This window comes from Eretmochelys imbricata, chromosome 20, assembly GCF_965152235.1.
Source record: "Eretmochelys imbricata isolate rEreImb1 chromosome 20, rEreImb1.hap1, whole genome shotgun sequence".
NCBI classification, from domain to species: Eukaryota; Metazoa; Chordata; order Testudines; family Cheloniidae; genus Eretmochelys; species Eretmochelys imbricata.
Window position 1 is genome coordinate 1,676,633 of NC_135591.1, and position 21,121 is coordinate 1,697,753.

The following is a 21,121-nucleotide window of genomic DNA, read 5'->3' on the forward strand; positions in this document are numbered from 1 at the left end:
CGCGGGGTCTGGCCGACGGCTCAGCTGCCTCCCGCGGCTCCGGGGTCCCGCATCGGTGCGGAGCCAGGTACCCCCGACCGCCCCGGGGCCCCCCCGGGCGCTGCCAGCCCGTAGCGCCCGGGGACCGCTCCTGGCACCGCTGTGCCTAGGGCCCGGGGACCCCTCCTGGCACCGCTGCCCCTAGGGCCCGGGGACCCCTCCTGGCACCGCTGCCCTAGGGCCCGGGGACCGCTCCTGGCACCGCCATGCCCAGGTACCCTGGGTGCTCGGCTGCGCCCTCTGCTGCGGGGACCCTTGGGTGCCAGCCGCGCGCCCCGGGCAACGTCCCCCTGCTGCTGCCAGGCACTGGGCAGCCCCGCCGGGTCTTTCGCTGCTGCTGCCCCTGCCAGGCTCCCGGCTCCGCCTTTAAGAGTCCGTCCCCCGGGAGCGGCGGCCACATCCCCCCGGTGCCGCCCCCGCGGAGCCCGGGCCAGCGGTCACTGGCGCGCCCTGCACCCAGCACCCAGCGCGCGTCCCCGCGTAACCTCTTCTTGTGCTCCCGCGCGTAACCCCTCTGGATCCTGCATGCGCGTCCTCGCGCACTACCAGCCTCGGTGCACCTGAGCGCGCTCCCGCCCTTTCACCTGCGGCGCGCCCCACCTGGCCCCAGCGGGAACGCGGCTCTGCCCTTCTCCGAAGCGCGCTCCTGACAGGTGTCCTTACCCCTGTCACAGTGGGGCCCAGCGCACCCCCATTGCCGGCCCCCCAAGCCCTTATCGCACCCCACTCCCTGCACCCCCGAGTCTTCCACCCCCCACTGCACCCTCCTCCCCTTCTCAGCACCCCAGCCCATGCCCCCGCTTCCCTCTTCCCACCCCAGTGCGTTTCCTTCCCCCCTTCTCGCTCCCCAGGTCCCCAGCCCCCCTTTGCACCTCGTCTCCTGCACCCCCTCCCCTCCGGACCACAGTCCGCAGCAGGCTCCTACGGGTCAGTGTAAACCCACCTCTGGTCTCCCAGGGGTTGCCTGCACCCAGGGAGGGGGAGCTCGGGTGCCCCCATTGCAGGAGATCTAGGCCCCCCCCATCCCAGCCAGGAGGGTTAAAGAGCCTAATTCCCAGGGGGAAAGTGGCCTCCCCTACTGAGCTGGGGTCCCCCTCCCGCACGGGGCTATAGCCCCCCACGCCGGGGCCAGTCTCTCTCGTGCGGGGGGTGTCAGGTGAGAATTTAGCCTGGGAGCAGGGGGCCCTCAACCGCCGGCGCTCTCCTCTGGAGCCGCTGGCTCCGGCCACTGTTGGGAGACCCGGGGAGATGGGCCCTGGTCCGAGCCAGCCTGGCCTGCCCCAGGGCGTGTCCCCCGACTCCCCCGCACCCCGACATCCAGCACCTGCCTCGCCCGGCAGGCGTATTCCTGGCGGCGTCCTCACAGGCCATCCGACGCAGTGGGGATCCCCCCACGAAGGCTCACGCTCCAATACCCCCCTTAGTCTATCCGGTGCCACAGGACTGGGACTCCTGGAGACCCCAGGACAATCCTGGAGGGTTGGCAACCCTCCTCCCCCAGGGGGTCCCTGCTGGAGTCGTCGGCCAGGCCCCAGGAGCGGGGGAGGTGCAGCTTCCAGAGTGGGGGCCCCAAAAATTCAGCAGCCACTTTTGAAAACTACAGATCCCCCCCCCGCGGGCGGGGGTCGGGGCTCCTCCTGCAGCAGCATTTCCGGCTCTGGCCAGCAGAGGGCAGGCTCCTCTCATCCTAATTTGCCTTTTGTTGCAGTTCAGAGAACCCAAAGTTGAATAAATTCACCACGAAAGGGGAAGAGCCTAGAGCGACCTCTGCCCTCCCCTGGGCCGGGCACCCGGGCTCCCAGCCCCTGCCAGGGCACCCACGCTCCCAGCCGGACCTGTGCCCCAGGGCCCTCCCCCCCGCAGGTCCCCAGGGTCACTTGGGCGCCTACCAAGCAGGTTGGAGGTCCAAGGCCCGGTGGGGGGGGCCCAGCTCTGAGCAGGCTGAGCCAGCTCCCCCCAGTGCCGTGGCCCCCAGCTGGGAGACGCAGGCTGGGGCAGGTGTACCGAGCAGCGCCCACTGGCGGGTGGATTGGTGCCAGGCCGGGGCGGCTGGGAGAAGAGCATGTTCCAGGGAAGCCGGGCAGCCATGGCCACATTTCCTGCAATATACACCCAGCTTCCTGATCAGCCCCTGTAAAAACAGGAGAGGTTGGGCAGGGCAGGGAAGAGACAGCAAACTCCCAGCTGTGATAGCCAGGCCAGGCTGGTTCCCAGCCCCCTGCGGCCGCTCCCCCCATCCGGAGAGCCGGGGCAGGATGGGTGGGAAGGTTTGGCACTAGGGCAGTTTCCTCTGTGCTCGGAGTGACAAACACCCCATGAAACTGGGCTTGCGGCCGGAGGAATCACTGCCCCCTCACACAACCTCCCCCCCCCAATATAGGGTGTTGTGAAGGCAAAGGTTATGATGGGGTTCAAAAGAGAACTAGATCAGTTCCTGGAGGACAGGTCCATCATTGGCTATTAGCCAGGCTGGGCAGGGATGGTGGCCCTAGCTTCTGTTTGCCAGAGATTGGGAATGGGCGAGGGGATGGATCACTTGAGGATTCCCTGTTTTGTTCGTTCCCTTGGGAGCCCCGGCCCTGGCCACTGTCGGCAGACAGGACACTGGGCAGGATGGACCTTGGGTTTGACCCCCTCTGATGTTCAAAAGGCGCACGGGGCTAGGGACCCAAGAGGCCTATAGAGCAGACTGGAGCTGGGCTGAAAGGTGAACAAGTCATCGTCCATGGCACCCCTGGCTCCCTTCCCCCCTGCAGTCCTGACCCACAGCCCCCCTTGGTCTCCCTTCCCCCACAGCTCTGTTGCTGCCCCTCAATCCCAACCTAGAGGCCCGAAGCGCCCAGTGACAGATCGCCTGCCCCCCTTCTCAGCTAGCCTGGAGCTGCTGCTGGTGCTCTAGCCCAGCCTGGGCCCCCTCTGGCCCATAGAACCCTGCAGGGACTCTCTCTATGGGCACGGGGGTGGGGGGAGAGCAGGGAAAAGGGGCCCCTGAAAGCCAGGAGCCCACCCAGCAGCCCAGCCCTCACCTTTGCCCTGACTCTGTTTCTGCTGCCTCGCCCAGGGCTGGGGGGAGGGTGGAAGAGGCTCGTTCGCTACAGCCAGGAAAAGGGGTAATTATACCCAAAAGCAAAGGGGGAGTCAGCCAGGGTGTGGCACCTTCCAGGATGGGGTGGGGGAAGGAGGGAAGCTGTGAGTGTATATTCACACACCCATTTGGATACGCCAGAGAGCAGAGCCTGCTCCCGCTGCACCAGCCCCAGCTTCCCCCAACAGCTCAGGCAGGCCCAGAGTTGGGTGGGTGCAGTTTTGCACATGCCCCAGCACCTGGGGGAGGAACAAGTTGTGCCCAGCTCCAGCAGCAGGAAACCAAGGGGCAGGCACAGGGGTGTCCAGGTGCAGCAGCCGGCGTGTGCAGGCCCGCACAGCACTCCAGGAGCTGGGAAGCACATTTCCCATCAGGAATTTCAACAGACGGAGCTGGTGTCTTGTAAGCCACTAGCCTCCCACCATGTATTAAAAGACACTTTTTATTATTTAAATAAAAAACACACACAGCAGTTGACAGCTGATCTGCACTGTCACTATCAGCTGACAGCGCAGAGACCTGACACACTCATGAGACAAAGCAAAGCTTGCCCTAGGCTCCCATGCTTCAGGGCAGGAACACAGCAGGAAGGACTGGAGATCCTGGCCCACACCCCTTTCAGCTTTGTCCCCCTACCCCAATGTTAATCCCGGGGGGGACTGACATTTACAGCCTCCCCCCGCACACACAAATACATTCTCCCCCCCCCAACCTCCTCCCCCTCAGAGGCAGGATCAGGCACCAGCCTGAGCGTGCTGGCTATGGGGTGTCTGTAGCCAGAGCTCCTCCCCCTACAACCCAGGGTGAGAAACAGAAACCCCCCCCACCCCCACCGACACCTCCCTGGGTCCCTGCCCCACCTGGGAGCCCTGCTCAGCTGAAGGCTGTCCTAAGTCACTTAGTGTCAGAGAGACAGGAGCAGCCTGGGGCTAAGGGGGGCAGGCAGACAGAGCAGGGAGGGGCTGAGCTCACTGGGTGAGGGGAGTGGGGAGGGTCTCAGAGCAGGGGGGGGTCTTTCACCCATAAAACATCAGGGCAGCAGCTGTTCAAAAAAAAAAAAAAAATGCCCACACAGAAAACGCAGCCAGCGAAGCAGACGAATGCGCGGCCCATGGCCGCCTAGCGTGCTTGAGTGAGGTATGTAACCGTGGCGCCGGGGGGTCTGCACGGGGCAGGGCCAGGCCCTGGGGGGCTCGGGGCAACAACTCTAGTGAGGCAGCTTCTGCAGCTGCTAAACCCCCGCTCCCCGCAGCGGCCCCTGCTGGGACTGGACTTGCAGGGAGCTGCCCCACAGCCAGTGCCCTGCCCCCCACAGCGCCCCCTGCTGGCCAACAGCTCCCATTATAGTCCCCGACATCTTCCTGCAGGGTACCTGGAGCTGCCTTCCCCCCCAGGAGGCTGCAGCAGTGGGGGGAGGACTGAAGGGGGGGGAGGGGGAACGGCTCAGCAGCAGTCCCAGCAGAGAATTCTCCCGTCTCCCCCGCTGGGGATCGAATGCAGGGGGGGCCCATCCCAGCATCCGCACCACAGGAGGATACCGGCCCCTTCTCGCCAGCAGACCATTGGGCGGAAGCAGACGAGGGCGGAGTCAGCCAGGCCCCGCCCCTTCGGCTCAGAATGCAGGAGACACATAAATCCATCGAGTCAGGGCGGGGGCTGCCCCCCGCCCCACGGCCTGGAGGGGCCGCAGCAGCCCCCATTTCCCAGTCGTTGGCTGGGGCCAGACTTGTCCTAGCAGAGCTTGCTGGGCTGGTGGGTGCGCGTCACGGGCAGGGGCAGCTTGTGCAAACCTGGCCAGGGGAGACACCGGTTAGGGGCCATGGTGACATTTCCCCTCCATGTCCATCCCCCTGCTGGCAGCCTGGGCTGGGGCCAGGGGCCCATTCACCCACAGGCCTGGCTCACCGGCAAATCGCCTCCCCCAGGGCCCTGCAGGCCTGTGACACGGACACACCAGGCTCCCTGGCCCGGGGACCAGCTCCCCCCACGGGTGCAGGCGGCAGGCCCAGGACTCACCGAAGGCTCGGATGAGCTCGGCCCGCACGGCCCATGTAAACTTCTTCACCAGGCATAGTGTGGTGAGGGCAGCGAAGAGCATGTTGTAGAGGAAAACAATGTAGAAATTCCCCAGCCAGTTAAACCTGCCAAAGTCGCCCAGGAGGTCAAACCGCGTGATTCCTGCAAGAGAGAGAGGCTGAGCGCTCCCCTCAGTGGGGCCGGACCCCACTGTACCTCCCCCTGCAGCCCCAGGCCTGGGCTCCCCCAACACCCCCCTTCCTGACCCACAGCCCCTTGTTATTCCAGCCATGCCTATGCCCCTCAATCCCAACCTACAGCCCCTAAGCGGCTGCTCCAGAGCTCCAGCCCCTGGCCAACGGGATGGGCCCCCAGGATAGGGCAGTTCTGCTGGCCCAGTCCAGGGGTGCGTGTGCGTATCGGGAGCCACTCAGTTCCGCCCCAGGGGCGCGCAGTTCCCCAGAGCCCAGCGTGGCCGCAGGAGACTCACCCAGCGTTCTGGAGAAGACGGGCAGCGCGGAGCTGAGGACCAGCAGGGACACACAGTTCCCAATGATCTGGGCGGAGGGGGAAGAGACAGGCCTTGAACCTGGGAGCCAGACTCCCCCTCCCCCCCACGTGTGGGCACAGGACCCCTCCCGCCCCCCAGAACACCGCCACAACTCCGTATCCGCCACCCAGCGAGCCACAAGACACCTGCGAGCCCCTCTGGCCAGGATCAGCGGCCCCACCCCTGGAATTAGGGAACCAAGATCCCCAGCTGGACTCTGGCTCTGGGTCAGGCTGGGGGCTCCCGCTAAGCATCCATGTCTAACTGGGGGGCATCTGACGGGGCAGCTCACAGCTAGGCTTTTCCCCATCCAGCCTGGCACCGGAGCCATGGCGCCCTCGTGTGGCGAGATGATGCAATGCAACCGCCCCCAGGGCTGGGAATAGAACCCAGGCGTCCTGAGTGCAGCCCTGGTGCTGGGCCCACCACACCGTGGTCCCTAGTGGCTCCATGCGGGTAGTAAGCGGCTCTGGCTGCACGGAGGCAGGGGGCACCTGGTGGCGGAGGGGCAGGTACCACTTACCTTGGTCATGGGGGTATCCTGCCTCACGGGGAGCAGCCTCATGAACAGGGGGGAGCTGTAGAAGCCCACAACGGAGGAGACCATCAGATAGCTGAGTCCAGGGGTTAAGGAGGAATAACAGAGTGGGGGGGTGGAATCTGTTGGGCCCAGGGAGCTGATGCAGGGACTGGGATGGGGGCACGGAGGGGCAGGGAAGGGGGGACTGGGCTAGCAAACCCAGGCCCTGCCCCAGAGAGAGCAGCCCCCCTGCAGGGATCAGACGGAGGGGCTGGGGCTGCACATCCCAAGGATACAAGATGAGAACCACCTGCAGGGCAGCACCAAAGGACCCAAAGATGGAGAAGGAGACCTGCCCCAGGGGTGCGTCCTGCAGGGAGAGAGAGCAGAGAAGAGGGTCGGTGTGGGGGGCAGATTGGAGCAGGAACCGATCAGCCAGCTCTGGGCTCATGTCCCAGGATGTCCCAGAGCCCCTTCACGCTGTCACCTGGTGAGCACTTCCCCCCGCATGGATCCATGGGGCAGGCACAGACCATGCAGTGCAGGGTGAACCCCCAGACCTGGAGAGGCCCGGTAGGGGGCTAGATAGCTGGGTCTCCCCATTGCTGATGGTGCGTCTATTGGGAGCTGGGCTGAGACCCAGCAAACTCGTCCCATGCATGGGCCCATGGCAGAGAGGGAAGGGTTAAACTCAGCTCAGACCCCCCACCGCGGTACCTGAATCCCCCGCGGCATCGCAGCATCATCCAGCAACAGCTCCAGCGTGTGAAAACAGACCACGAGCACAGAGATGGCCTGGGAAGGACCAGAAGGGAGGTCAGTGCGGCCTCCTCCCCGCACCCTTGGGGGTCCTTCCCCAGGGAGCTTCACAGAGAATAACCCCCCCCATCCCCAACAAGCAGGGAAACTGAGGCACAGACGTCAGGCAGGCCCCCCCCCAGCACCTACCGTCAGCGCCAGGAGGCACAGCATGGCCAGGGGGTAGCCCAGATTCCGCTGCCAGGGCGAGACACAGCGCCGCAGCTCTGCCGGGAAGCACAGGACACGCCCCGGGTGAGCAAGTGGTCAAGGCTCCCCCACCTGCCCCCTTGAGAATGAACGCTGCCCCCCTCCCCTCCCCCACCCAGATCAGAGCATCCAGCTGATCTCACCACCCAGCAAGCGGGGAATGAACCCAGGAGTCCCACTCCATCCCCCGCCTGCCCCGAGCTCTCTGTCTCCCCAGCCCCGCTCCTTACCCAGCGCCAGTCTCCGGCTCTGGATGGCCAGGAACTGCTCCTGGAGCATGGCCGCGCTCAAGTTCAGCCAGCAGGAGGTGGGACCTGCAGAAGGAGAGAGTCCCGAGGGGTGAACTGGGGGATGGGGGGGGCTGAGCCCCTCCGGGAAGGGGCCCGTTGGAGTGAGCCGGGATCACGCCCCTCCAGCACCCGGGGCGGGGCATGGGGGACACACTCACTGGCAGAGATCTTGCGGGAGAGGGCGGCTTCCTCGAACCTTGTGCAGTTCAGCTGCTCGTCCAGATCCTCCAGCAGCTGCAGGGGGGACGACAGAGGGAGAGCACGGCGCCCGTTAGCCACCACACAGCTGGGAGAGCAACACCCCATCCCTCCCCCACGGTGGGCTCGACCCCAGCAAACAAGGGGTTAACCTCTCCACTCAGCGTCCCCCGGTGGGGGCGGGGGCGCAGGAGATGGGGCAAGGGCAGGGCAGGAACAGGGAGCCTTACCCTGGGCTTGACCAGCAGCTTCCCGGTGACGGTGAACATGCGGGAGAGGCCGACAGGCGTGCACACTGCAGGGGGGCAGAGAGCACAGGAGGAGGGTGAGAACAGGTACCGGCCCCCCCTTCTATTGGCAAAAGGAACCAAAGGGATCCGGCCCTTTCTGTGTCTGCCAGTGGGGCGGGTTCAAGCCTGGGGCCTTCATGGTCTCGGCACCCAGAGCTGGAGAGGTCCCTGCCCTGAAATCAGCCCCCCTCCCACAGTTCTTTTCCGAACCCGCATCGGGCTCCGAGAGCAGCGGGAGACACCTCTGATGAACACAGTCGCTCAGTTCTGTGGCCATGAGGCGTGGCAGGGTGTCCGGGGGGGCGGGGGGGCCACACTGCCCCCCCAGGAGCATGCTCCACCCTGTGGGTACCTGGCCTGGCATCAGCCCGTCCGTCAGGGAGACCCCGGCACCACCCAAAAGGGATTGACAGGAAAATCCACCAACAGGTTATCCAGGGCGGGGGGGGCGGGGGAGGAAGATCCTGAATTCCAGCCCCTGCATTCAGACTTTTCCAGACCAAAGCCAGCTCGGAAGCTCCTGGAAAATGTTCACCAGACCAAGCAGGAGACGCACGGATCAGGGCTGGAGGCAGAGTCTGGCTACAGAGGCTTGCATGGGCCTTTGTTTGGAGGAAAGGACAGACTCCACCCCGAAAAAGCTCCCAGTCTTACTACGCAAGCCCCATTTCATCAGAGACTCCCCCCAGGTCACCCGAGCAGTCTGTGTCACACAGGAACGGAAGCCAGGAACCATACGGCCAGCCTGCCCCCTTGCATTTGTTCAGGGGAGGGCTGGAAACTCGGCTTGGACCCCACAGATCCCCCCTCAGCCCCCAAAGAAATCAAACCATCCACTTACACAGCAGCAGCAGCCCCCCAAAGAGTGAGATGCAGGAGTAGAGGTAGGGGAGGTAGTATTCCCACAGGTCTGTGGAGAGGAGAGGGTTAACATTACACACCCAGGCTGGGGTAAGCCATGGGGCCCAGAAGACCCTCGGTGCCAGGGCTGGGCAGGGGGCCGGGAATGGGAGTCCGTGGCACTCAGCAGGAGATGGTCACTCCCACCGGAGCAGGGTATGGGTGGGCTGGGGGGGAGGACATTAACTAGCACGTCTGATAAGGCTTGTCACTCCAGAGCATCACAGCAAGGGGGTTTGGGTACCGATCACCCCACTGTGCAGATAGGGAAACTGAGGCATGGGGCAAGGCAGAGTTTTGCCCCCCTCATAACAAGCCACTGGCAGAGATGAAAAATTCAACCCAGGAGTCTGGACCCTAGCCCCTGGACCACACTCCCTTTTCCCAGAGCTGGGAAGAGAACCCAGAAGACCTGTCCCTCCGTCTGAGAGCATGCAACCCCCCTCCCACCATCACCACCCCGCCCCGTGGGGAGCTTGCGCTGCCCGGCCACTCGCCGTAGAGGGATTCCTGGCTGCCCGTGTCCTCGTCCACAATGGCTGACGCCACCCAGACCATTCCCAGCACCAGCAGGGTCAGCAGCAGCAGCTCCACGAAGGTCTCGTAGACTCGAGCCAGGATGCCCTGCCGGGGGGGGGGGGGGGGAGAATTTAACACGGCGTGGGTGGCACCAAGGGCAGCGGGGGAGACAGACCCGGCAGCTGGTACCTTCTTGGATCCCGCGAAGCCCTCGGCCTCGGTGAAGAAATACGCGAAGGGCATGAGGAAGACCAGGGAGAGGTTGGAGAAGAGGAAGACCAGGTTCCAGAGGCCTGGAGAGAGACGGACAGGTGAGCCCCCCCGAGCCCAGCCCCCCGGGCCATGCCCGGGCTGGCGGGACGGGGCAGGGCGGGGCGGGCGCTCACCGTGGATCAGCGAGCCGTTCAGCCACTGGATGTAGTCGTTGTGCGGGAAGAGCAGCAGAACCTCGTTGGCGAGGATGGAGAAGGGCACCAGCAGCAGGGCGCCCAGCGAGACGGCCAGCGTGAAGGTACACAGCGACAGCCTGCGGGGCGGCGGGGGGCAAGCATGAGCTTGGCTCCTCCACCCCTTCCCCGGCCAGCCTCCCAAACGGCCCCCAGGGCGCAGGGCAAAGCCAGCGGGACGTGAGGGGACCCGCCGTGGCTGGAATGTGAGCGGGCAGCACCCAGGGGTGAGTGCCGGCCGCGCCTCGCCCCGAGGCAGCCGGTGACGCGAGTTCTGCCCGGTCTTAGCGTGTGGAGCAGCTCAGCGAGACTCAAACCAGCACGTGCCTCGGGGAGAGACGTGTTAGCCGCTGCCCCCCCCAGAGCTGGGGAGAGAACGCAGGAGTCCTGAGCCCCATCGCCCTGCTCAACCTACAATCCTCAAACCTGCCCTGTCCCAGCACGCTGGGGGGGGGAAATGCGTCAATACGGGAAGGGGCGAAGGACAGCCAGGAGCTTACGCAATTCTGTCGACAGCGGCATCCTCGTCATCCTCAACTGCAGAGAGATGGGGGAGAAAAGCCGTTAGCTCAGCAGAGACCCTCACGCTCGTTACACCTCACGGGACAGAGTCGGGGAAGCTTCGGCCAAGAGCCACAACAAGGTTTTGTGGCATGGGTGGGGCGGGAGGTTTCGTGGCCCGGGGGTTGCCAGGCCGGGACTCGGCTCTGCTAGACTCCTGCAAGGCCCAGGGCGAAGCCCCTCTGCCCCCAGCTCTGAGATGGGGAGAAGGGGCCTCTGCCTCGCCTATGGGAAATGGGCACTGCTTGGGGGCAGGGTCTCTCTGCACCTGGTCACAGCGGGGGTCCCAGGTGATGCCAGAATACCCAGGCCAGCAGCTTGTCCCAGACAGACCCCTCCCTCGCTGCCCTGCAGCCGGATGTCCAGAATTATTCAGCCAATATTATGTGTTTTTAAGAGAATCCAGGTTTATGCTAAAGCGAGCCCATGGCCCCTGCATCTCTGTACCGAACCACATTAAAAACTGCGCGTAAGCTTTTGTTCTGGGGGCACGCAGAGAACTGTGCTGAGCTTTGTGACAATGATACAAACGGACAGAATTGTTGCTAAAAACTCGGCACGGATTTCCAAGAGCCTTGTGCCCGGGAACTGAAGTACTAGGTTCAGAGGGCACCAAGGCTTTTTGGGAGTTTGTGCCCATGGCAGCAGGCTCAGGTGTGTGTGTAGACAGACACCTTGGCAGCACTGCACTGCTGGTTGTACCCCTGGCTCGGGGAAGATTTACACCCCCACCCCCCCCCGTATTTGTGCCAACTAATCTGGCTCACACTCGGTAAATCTGGTTGACTGGGATTATTTGACATTTTCTTAGTAAAGGAGCCGACCCTCCAAGCAGTGACTGGCACCCCCAGTAGGTTCAATCAAAGGAGTAACCTCAGGGACGGGAACGTGGGCTCATCGATTTCCATCCACGTGCCACACAGACGGGGGCATTGGTGACTCAGACAAGCCCGGGTGCCTGCTGGTGTCTCCCCAAAGGCAGGCTCCCGTGTGCTGCACCTGGCTGCCTGACACCCCCAGGGCCTGGCAGCCTGTCCAGCCCGGGCGCAGCCCCCACCCCGACCCCCAAGAATCATCCTGGGCTTGGATTTCTCAGAGTCAAAACAGAGACGGCCCAAGGCTGCGGGGGGCTGAGCGATGGGAAAATGGGAAGGGGGGGGAAGTGACAAGACAGCACCACCTAACAAAGGGCTCAGCAGCCCCCCTCCCCCATCTCCACTCCGCCTTCGCTCCCACCAAGCCGCCAGCAGCTCCCATCCGTATTCAGGTCACACGTCTCCTCTCCCTGTTCCCTGGCCAGCCCCGCCTGGCTCCATGCCAAGCTGAATACTCACAGCCAGTTCCCATCCCCTGACCCTCACCAACCCCCCAACCCCGGCAGCCGTTCCCCGCACCCCGGAACCCGTCCGTGCGGCAGGCGGCTCAGCGCCGGGCGTTTCAGCCCTGACACGGCACAGGGGTCGGCACCATGGCCGCTGCAGGGCAGCAGTAAAAACTACAGAAATGCTGCACAAAGAACTGCGTGAAAGCGGCCCAGCGACGCAGTCAGAGCGTGGGGCAGCGAGGCTGCAACAGCCCGCTCGACTCTGTCCCCAGCTGCACCCGCAGTTCGCAACCCTGCTCCTGCTCCGGGGCTGGCTCTGCGTTTCCAAGGGCTTGTCTGCACAGGCAGATCTGGCCCCAAGCACCCCCAAAGCAGGGGCAGCGCACCGAAATGAAAGCGGGGCACTGTCACTCCCTACACTGGCGGTTTACATCGGCACAGGAATCCCCAAGGCAGGCCAGCCCCACAGGGCACCCAGAGTCCCTGGCTGAGGGTGGAATGCTCCCATCAGGAGAGCTATTCTGGGCAGAGTTTCCTCAGGGGTAGCAACTCCCATGGAAAAGAGCCAGCAAGCGCAGGGGGTGGGAGGGGCGTTGGGGCAGCGCAGTGGGGAAGGGGAGCAGGGTACACAGGCATTGTTAGCACTGTAAGGCAACCCCCAGCCACTACAATACCCCCTCCTCTCTCAGCCAAAGGTTTGAAGTCCTTTACAGACACCAGTTAAGCCTCACATCCTCTGTGCACAGCAGGTAAGGTATTGCTTCCCCCAGCCTGAAAAGCAGCCACCTCTGGGGTGGGGCACGGCTGCTGATTAACGGCCCACAGCATCGCTGCCCATCCTGCAGCCCACTGAAATGGCCGCAACAGGAGTCACATTCTGCCTCCCCAGATGTGGCATTTGGCCAGCGTGTCGGACACAAGACCCCGACTCTCCTGAAAAGGGTCCCGGGATCTCCACCGCCGGGCCAGGAGCTCGGTTTCACACCCTCCCACAGAGGCCGGATTCGGCTCAGAGGGAAGCGCTCTCCTGACAGGATCTCCACCAGGTGTTTCCACCCTCACCAGACACGACAGAGAGTGGAGCTTTCACTCGACTGGGAAACGCACCATCTGGAAAGACGCAGATGGGGCTGGGAGGGGTGGGGGACGACAGGACTCCGGACTCGCCTCAGCGTGAGTGGCTGTACCAGCCCACCTGAGACAGAAACCCAGGGGCCGTGTGTGTATGGTGCTGTGGGGGGGGATCCCCTGGATTTCAGGCCAGATGCTTGGGCCCTGAGCCACCCAGGCTGGCTTATGGGGGCAAAGGAGCATAGTGGGGGGGAGGATAAGACAGCAGGTGGCCAGAGGAGCCAGGGTCAACATGTGCATTGGCGGGGGGGGTTGGGGGGGGAGAACCTATGGGTCAATTCTTATTGATGTATAGGCCTGCCACCAGGGCCTTGGTGAGAGCTGGGGTGCACGCAGCACGGGGAGACGTGGGTCCCCTCCCAAGCCAGTGGGGAGCAGCCCAGGGACCCCCTGCCAGGCACGGTGGAAGCCAAGTCCTGGCCTCAGCACATGAGTCCCTGCCCACATGGGGGTCTGCGCCCCGGGGAACCAGATCCATGGGTCCGCAGACCCTGCAGGGGAGCCGTGTGCAAGGGGGCCCCGTTGGCAGGGAATGCGCTACCCACCCCAACGCACAAGGCACAGCCAAGGACACCCATGGCACAAGCACCAGGCTGACCCTGCAGCGTGAGGATCCTCGCCATTGGGCTTCCCCCCAGGGAGCGGAGCTTCCGCTCCGAGCTGCGGGGGCGGCGGAGGGCAGAGGGGTCCCCCTTCCCGGCTCTCAACAGAGCCTGCAGCCCCCTCCCCCATTCTGTGCCCAGATGCCCCCTCGGCTCCTGCCCACCCCAGCTCACAGGATGCGGGGCAGCCTGGCTCCATGCCACGCAGCCCCCAGCATGGTGGGGGGACCCCCAGGGGCGGGACGGGTTCGGCCCTTGGTAAGACAACTCCTGAGGGAGGGCAAGGACGGTGCGGGGTCAGGTGGAGGGGCCACCATGGGGCTCTCCTGCCACGGGCTCTGCCTAGGGGGCCTGGCGTTTCAGCCCCATCCCCCTGCTCCCCGCCCAGGCCCCCCAGCATCGGGCTCTGGGCTCGCTGCACAGCCCCGGGGAGGGGAGCGCCATGGTGACGACACCACACAGCGCTCGGGAGATGCTGGTCTCTGAGCCCAGATCCCCGGGGGGGGGGGGGGATGTTGCCCATGGCAACCGCAACACAGCAGCAATGTAAACAAACCAAGGGGGGCCCTCCCCAGCAGGACGGGGTCTCCCCTGGGGATGCACCAAACAGCACACAGCAAAGCTGCTGCAGGAGGTTTGGCCCCTGGCTCAAGCAGCCCCGGGGGGGGGGGGGCAGTGTGCGGGGGGGGAAGCTGCTGGGGGCCCTGGAGTTGGAATTCAACAAGAGCCCCGTGCAGGGAGGGGGCAGCCAGAGCCAGGCCAGTCACCTGTGGCGAAGTCCGTGTGTTTCTTGAAGCGGGTTATGACGAAGTGGCTCAGGATATAGAGGCTGGCGAAGAGCAGCGTGCAGATCTGCAGAGAGGGAGGGAGGGAGGGTCAGAGGTGGCCCATGCAGCTGGATCCCACCCGCCGTGCTCCCCATTCCCCCCCGCACCAATCCTCCCCTCCTCAACCCACCCCCACGCCCCCATTCGCTGCAGGGAAAGCGCTGACCCCCCGGGCAGGAATCCCAGCTCCGAGCTGTGGTGCCCCTCCCAGGAACAGCTAGCGCTGGGTGTCTCTCAGGGCAGCAGCCCCCCGCCTGCCGCCACACAATACCCAGTGCTGCACTGGGGGCAGGGTTTCTATACTGATTTCTGCCTGACCCCATGCCAGCTGGAAATGGGACGCCCTGATGCCTGGAGGCCCTTGCAGGTTGCTCCTGCAGCGGAGCAGAAGGGGCGGGTGGGGGGATGACAACTCCAGTTTAAAGGTACCCTCCAATCCAGAGCTGCCAGCCTGGGGCTCTTTTCAGAAGTCTGGACCTGGACCCACAAGGGAATCTCCCTCGAAGCGGCCAGCCCCAGAGCCGTTCAGCCGCCCCCAGCACCAAGCCTTTGCACTGCGGACACGACCAGCCCGGCGGCCCAGAGGCCCCACGCATGCACACATGACATGTTTCTGGGGCTCCTTTGGCTGAGAGGCTCAGGATGCCCCCAGGTTCATTGTCAGACTCTGCACCATGCTGGGCTCTATTCAGGTACGTCCCCGCCCTGCCGCTCCACAGCGTCCGTCGCCCGAAAATGACCCGTGAGGCCTGGCTGTGAGCTCAGCCCGTAACCTGCCCGCGTGGGTATTTGCTGCAGAGGGCAACAGGACAGGACAAGGCAGGGAGGGAGGGTATTGTGTTGGTGGGGTTTGCATTTTGCAGGGGCAATTGGAGCAGGGCATAGTGGGGGCAGAAAAATTTCAGGGCAAGCCGGAGAAATCAGTTTCTGAACAAACAGGGTACATTTTGGCCCGAGCCCACAAAGGTGTTTAGGCTCCGAATTTGCGTCACCGGGGCCTGCCTAACCGCGACATGGCAGTCGGGCTGGCCGGCTGGCCATTCACGCTCACTGCTGGCATTCCTCTTTGCCGGGTCCAAGCCAGGCCATGCCAAGCAGGCCAGAAAACGTCTGGTGGCGGATGTCTGGCCACATGGAATGCCCCTGCTCTGAAATTTGCCCCTTCTTGGGGGATTTCGAGGGGTCCAGGGAAGCGTGGCCAGCCCCTGCCTGTGCTATACACGCAGCGGGGCCTGGTGCGGTCAGTCCCGCCTGTCACCAGCACTAGAGCCTTTGCCGTGATTGGAAGGAAGCCGGCAGGCAGCACCGGGCACACGGCTCACCCGCCCCTGAGCCGCGCTCCGAGGTCCAAGCAGAGCAGGGCTACGTTTGAGAACACAAGGACCTTTGATCACTCGCAGCGTGTGTCAGACAGGCCGGGCACAAAGGTTGACCTGAACCCATCGGCTTCGTTGCATCAGCACAAATTCATTACCCTTCCCACCCCCCAGCTCACGCCTGTCCCCCCCGCCAGGTCTGTTTCTGAGCCCTGCCTCAAGAAGGGCCGACTGCCCGGGCTCGCCGGGAGAGTGCCGGCCGACTCCCACTGCACTCTGGATCGTGCCCTAGCAGGCGTGGAGACTCCCTAGACACCGGCACAGCCCGAACCCCTCCAGAAGCAGCACGCCCCGCTGGCAAGCCAGCCCCTCCTAGAGCCACAGGGCAAAATAAAACCCCAATTACAGAAGAGGCCGACCACTGTGAAGCACTCAGCGGCTGGAGAAAACCCAGGTCGGGTCCAAGCATGGCCGGTTCTGCTTCCCCGGGCCAAGGGAACGACCCTGCAGAGAGGCCGCAGCGGCTGCAGTGCCAACGAGCTGGTCTCGGGGGCTGCACCCATCAGGCGTCCCAGCCTGGAGCTCACAGCAGCCGCCAGCCGCCCAGCCATTCAGGTTTGGGTGGTTGAAATTTAGGGCTCTCTAAGAACTGGCCCAGGGTTAACTCCTCGAAGACCGCACCCGCCTGAAAGCTCGGGGCCACGCCGATCCTGACATGCTTCTAGTAGGTCAGCGCTGGAAGCTGGCAGAGACAGATTTGACCTCTCTCTTGCTGCTGGGAGCCAGCCAGCACCTCCAGCAGGGAGCAGGTGGGGGAAGGCCCTGCAGGTCCTGCAGCCCAGCCCTACCCAGGATCCTTCGGACACAGGGGTTCAGAAATTAAAGGGTGGCCAGTTCAACACATACAAAGGAAATCTGTTAAACACACAATACTTGATTAGCCTGTGGAACTCCCTGCCACAGGATTTAGCAGAATTCAAACAGGGACTGGACAGCTGCATGGACAGCCAACCTACCCAGTGTTAGACCATCAGTGCCAACAGCTTCAGGGAAGGGACGAGAGATTCATCCCAGGAGAGCAGAGAACTCTCCCTCCTCTCTAGTGTGGGTCTGAGCAGCGGTGAGAGGAGCTTAGCTAGCAGGGAGCTGCTAGAGCCCTGGGCACAGTCTGGCTCCTGAGTCCACACAGGACGGCTCAAGGGTCCAGCCAGGAGGGTGGTTCGGATGCAGCACGGGGGGCTCAGGCTGGGGGCCTTCTGGAGGGCTGGAAGGGGCCAGCTGTGCCTCAGCTTCCTGGCCTAGCCCCTCTCCGGGTCAATGGATCCTGAAAGGAGAGCTGTCCAGGGTCCCCCTTCTGCCCCAGTTCAGCCCCCCGGGAGGATCCCTCGGCCCCTAGCCCTGCTTGAGGGGAAGCAGCAATCCCAGCTCCGCAGCAATTCCCCTGCCACCCCAGCGGGGCATCACGCCATGCCAGAGAGCGAGCGAGCGCAGCCAGCGGGGAATAAAGGGCAGCAGCCTGCAGCTCCCAGATGCAGCCGCAAGTGCTGAAGGGCTGTGACCTCGGTTCTCAGCAGCACCTCCCCTCCCCGACACCCACGCACCCTGCAGGGAGCTAATGCTCTGCGTGGCTCTTTATACCCCCCTCAGGGACCGGTAGGCGCGGACACCCCAGGCCCCATTCCCCTCACCGCAGGCCACGTCAGCCCCTAGCCTTAGGGCCGGTACACGCGTTGGCCTGCATGCCCCTAGCCCTTCTTCTACTGGCAGAGGGAGTGGGGGACCCAGGTAAGTCTTTTCCAGCTTGGAATTCCAGGGACGCCAGGCAGGAAAGGAATTAACGGGGTTTCTGTGACGGGAGCAGCGGGGATGCAGGGAAATAAAAGCCATTTGCAAATCCACTAACACTCCCGGAGCTTTCAGCACCATCCAGACTTGCCCCGACCCCCCCGCCGCATGCCTTAGCACCCCCGGGGCGATGGGGTCAGTAGGACTCCTCGATGTGCGACAGGGCTGGAGAGGGGCAGAGCCTGAGCGCGACTGCCATTCAGCAGCGCCCGCGCACCACGGCGACCACACGGGGCCACAAGGGCTCCCCCTCTGCCCCCACCCGTGAGCACAGACCCTGGTCAAAGCTGCTGAATGATCCGGGGGGTCCCCCAGCCTACAGCCCCGGGAGAAAGGGCTAAGCAGAGACACTTGGTGCATGGCACCTGCGTTCCTGGCAGGGTTAGCTCCCCGGCACCGACCTGCTAAGTCTTAGGCAGGGCACAGCGTGTGCGCTGGAAGGTCAAGTTAGCGCCCCGTCGCTGTGCCAAGCGAAGGAGTTTGCGCTGCCCCAGCAACAGAGCCAGGCAGGGCTCTGCTTGGGCGGGGCGGGGGGGAAGGGACAGGAAGGGTTGAGCGGGTCCTGGACTCTGTCTTCCCCCTCCCTCCCTGCCACGGGCCCCAGGCCAGGGCGAACAGAGCAGTGCTCCTTCCTCCAGGGATCGTGGGCAATCCCAGCCGGTTCTCCACCCCCACGCCCCACCCAGGGCAGCAGAGCAGCATCCTCATCCCCTTCCCACACAGGCGAGTGACTCAACCAAGGTATCACGGTGAGTCAGTGGCAGAGCAGGGAAACCAGAACCCAGGGATCCTGAAGCCACTGCCCTGCTTTAGCTGCCAGGCCTGCCCAACCCTTTGGGCCCCCCCAAGCAACCAGCCCCCACGACTCCATGAATGGTTGTGCCTGCCACAGAACCTGGCGGCTCCCACTAGCGCCACCTTCAACAGCCGGCCACCAACGCTCCTCTTCGGGGGACCCGCCATTGACAGGAGCCAGCGTCACCTCGTGGCTACAGCAAGAGATAGGCGAGCCAGGACTCCTGGGTTCTCTTCCCCAGACAGGGAGCATGGCCTAGGCGTTACAGGAGGGGACAGGGAGCCAGGACTCCTGGGTTCTCGACTCCCTGCAGCATTGGGTGTTCTGTGCCCCCTGTCCCCTCATGCTGACGCCAACCCACCTGCGCCTGGAGGTGCTTCAGTCTTAATAAAGTGACATTATTTTACCAACCTGGGGGGGGGGGGAGCCCGCTGAATAGCGCCCCTCCCCCATGGAGCAGCAGCCATGTGGACATCCCAGTCCAACGGGAGGGGCTCAGGCGCTGGCTACGTGCAGACAGATCCGCCAGAACAGGCTGGGAAAGTCTTCAGCCCTGAACCCTTTAACTGATGTCAATTCAGCAGGAAAAACAAACCCAGCTGCTTCCCTCCCGCTCCCCCTCGCCTGCCAAGCAGGATAGCCGGGCCCTGGTGTGCCAGCTGCCCGCCTCTGGGCCCTCAGCTCCAGTTTCTCTGGCACAGCTCGCAGTGCGGGGTTGGCTCGGGAGCAGAGTTTGCCTTGCTCCAAGCACTGGGCTGTTTCAGACCAGCTGACCCAAGGGCCTCCACTCGGGAAGGCCCCCTCCAAGCCATCCAATGCACCATGCGGGGCTGGGGGTGGGGGGTACAAATGCCAGGAGCCAGGATTCCTGCAAGACTGAGCCCTGGGGTAACAGAGGGCTGCCATCTGAAACCAAGGCTCCCCACTCCCCAACACAGCTAGGGTCACAGCGTCGTCAGGACCCAAGTCAAGGGGCCGCCGAAGCTGGCAGAGGAGGGGCTAGAAACCCCCATCACCCAGCTGACGCTGGAGTCTCTGTGGGCTGGTTAGGACACAGATGTCAAAGGGTTCTAGCATGTTTTTTCCCCCTCACCCCAGAGCCCTGCTGGCAAGTGGGCATGTTCCTACTCACGACTGCAGCTGGCCAGGGAGGTGGGGATCCTGCCAGGAGCGTCCAAATTCCCAAACAAACTGGCTACAATCTTGCTGAAAGCTATCACCTTGGTGCCAGCTGTACAAGCTGGTGCTGCTGCACTGTCCCGTGGAGAAGGGCTCCCAGGTGGCACCGCATGGTTTGCGGAGGGAGAATTCACCTGCCTAGATGTTTTCAGGTACCGGGGACAATACCCCGTGGAAGCCCAGTCTCTGTGCAGAAACGGTGCCCACAGGACATCCACTTACACTGCACAAGACCCAGCTAACTCTCTCTGCGAAGCAGATCACGGTCGCTGCTATCACACTTGAAACCCTGCTCAGAGGCTGGAGTCCACTTGGACAAGGGTGAGGAATATCCAGCCACACGGGGATGGGTTAGATGCCCAGGGAGCAGAGGCATGTCCCAAAAAAAGTTTCTTGTTAGACCTCCCTGCTTTCTAGCTGACGCTGGGAAACCGAGCTACGGCTGGCATCAGGTGTCCAAACACAGCCCTCAGCTGATATTGTCGTGACGCAGCAGCACAGTGACCTGAACCCGAGTGCAGCCTGGTCCCCACTGACACGGGGCCAACCGTGATATTTGACACGGGTGTCGGCCACGGGTGGCTCCCCTGATCCACCACAGGGCAGCCCTTCTTGGGCTGGGGGAAATGGGTTGACAGACTCAGTAAGGGCACAATCTTTAAAGGAAGCCACAGATCAAGATGCCTCCAAGGGAGATAAGCAGGGCATGGGGAGAGGGAGAGGTGTCTAGCAGAGAGAATGGTCACAGAAGAGCAAGATGTCCAAAGCCGGGGGTAACGGCACAGGGCGGGGGCCAAGGCGAGTCCCAGTGACCACAGTAACTCAGACCCGAGCCTCACCTGGCTGCTTCTTTGCTCCTAGGGCTCCCAAAGGCTCCCCCTTTCTGTGGGGTGGGATGGTGGCAACATGGAGGCTTGGGCAGTTTGACCCAAGGACTCTCAATGTCCCATCCCAACAGGCAGCATGTGCAGCTGTCGGGGTCCTGCCACGCCACGCACCAGAAGCAGCTGCATGTCAGCAGGGCCAAAGCAGCAGCTCCTGCAGGCACCTCACATGCTGGTTCGGGGTGAAACACGTTACAAACCCAGACTGTGTTCGGCAGGGCACCAAAGCCGGGGGGCTGGGGGGGGGGGGGCTGGAGGAAGGAAAAAGTTTTGTTTTTCTTGCTCCAACTCGGAGTCAGGCGCTTTCCCAGACCAGGCTGCATTCGCCTTGCACTTCCCAGCCCCTCTCCCAGCCCCACCAACACCGACCTGAGCCAGGGACTTGAACCCCTGGCGGGATTCAAGGGCCCTGGCCAGCACCCCCATGATTGCCACCCCAGGGCTCCACCAAGGCAGGACCCCTCGGACCCTCCATCCTCCCTGTTCTGCCCAGCTCCCCCCACCCCAGGGCTTGACGCCCCCCCCAATCACGTGCCCCGCCAGCAGCAGACGCGGACCACGGGGCTGGCCCTGCCTCTCCCGAGCCCATCCCCGTGGTATCGCCCCGCACCCTCTCAGGCCCCCGGTCCTCTAGCCCCACTCACCAGGCACTCCCGCACCCGCTCGTGGAACAGCTGCTCCCGCAGCCCCAGCACGTCGAGCTCCGCCGGCTCCATTCCCCGCCCCGCATGGCTGGGGGGCGCCTCCCGGCTCAGTCCGCGGCGGCCCGTCCGGCTGCGGCGGCCCCTTTAAGGC

The 21,121-nt window shown here is 63.8% G+C and overlaps 1 protein-coding gene across 1 annotated transcript; it reads right to left on the reverse strand.

The window, feature by feature from the left end:
- Positions 1 to 4,411: 4,411 nt before the first annotated feature.
- On the reverse strand, positions 4,412 to 21,042 carry LMBR1L (limb development membrane protein 1 like). The gene is made up of 17 exons (XM_077838957.1): positions 20,971 to 21,042; positions 14,247 to 14,331; positions 10,362 to 10,398; positions 9,802 to 9,941; positions 9,605 to 9,708; positions 9,394 to 9,520; positions 8,838 to 8,906; positions 7,937 to 8,001; positions 7,667 to 7,742; positions 7,449 to 7,532; positions 7,159 to 7,235; positions 6,928 to 7,005; positions 6,507 to 6,580; positions 6,214 to 6,304; positions 5,631 to 5,697; positions 5,141 to 5,302; positions 4,412 to 4,914 (listed from the first exon to the last, which is right to left on the reverse strand). Exons 1-17 carry the CDS (start codon positions 21,040 to 21,042, stop codon positions 4,856 to 4,858), a joined length of 1,467 nt encoding a protein of 488 aa, XP_077695083.1. The 3' UTR covers positions 4,412 to 4,855.
- Positions 21,043 to 21,121: the final 79 nt, after the last annotated feature.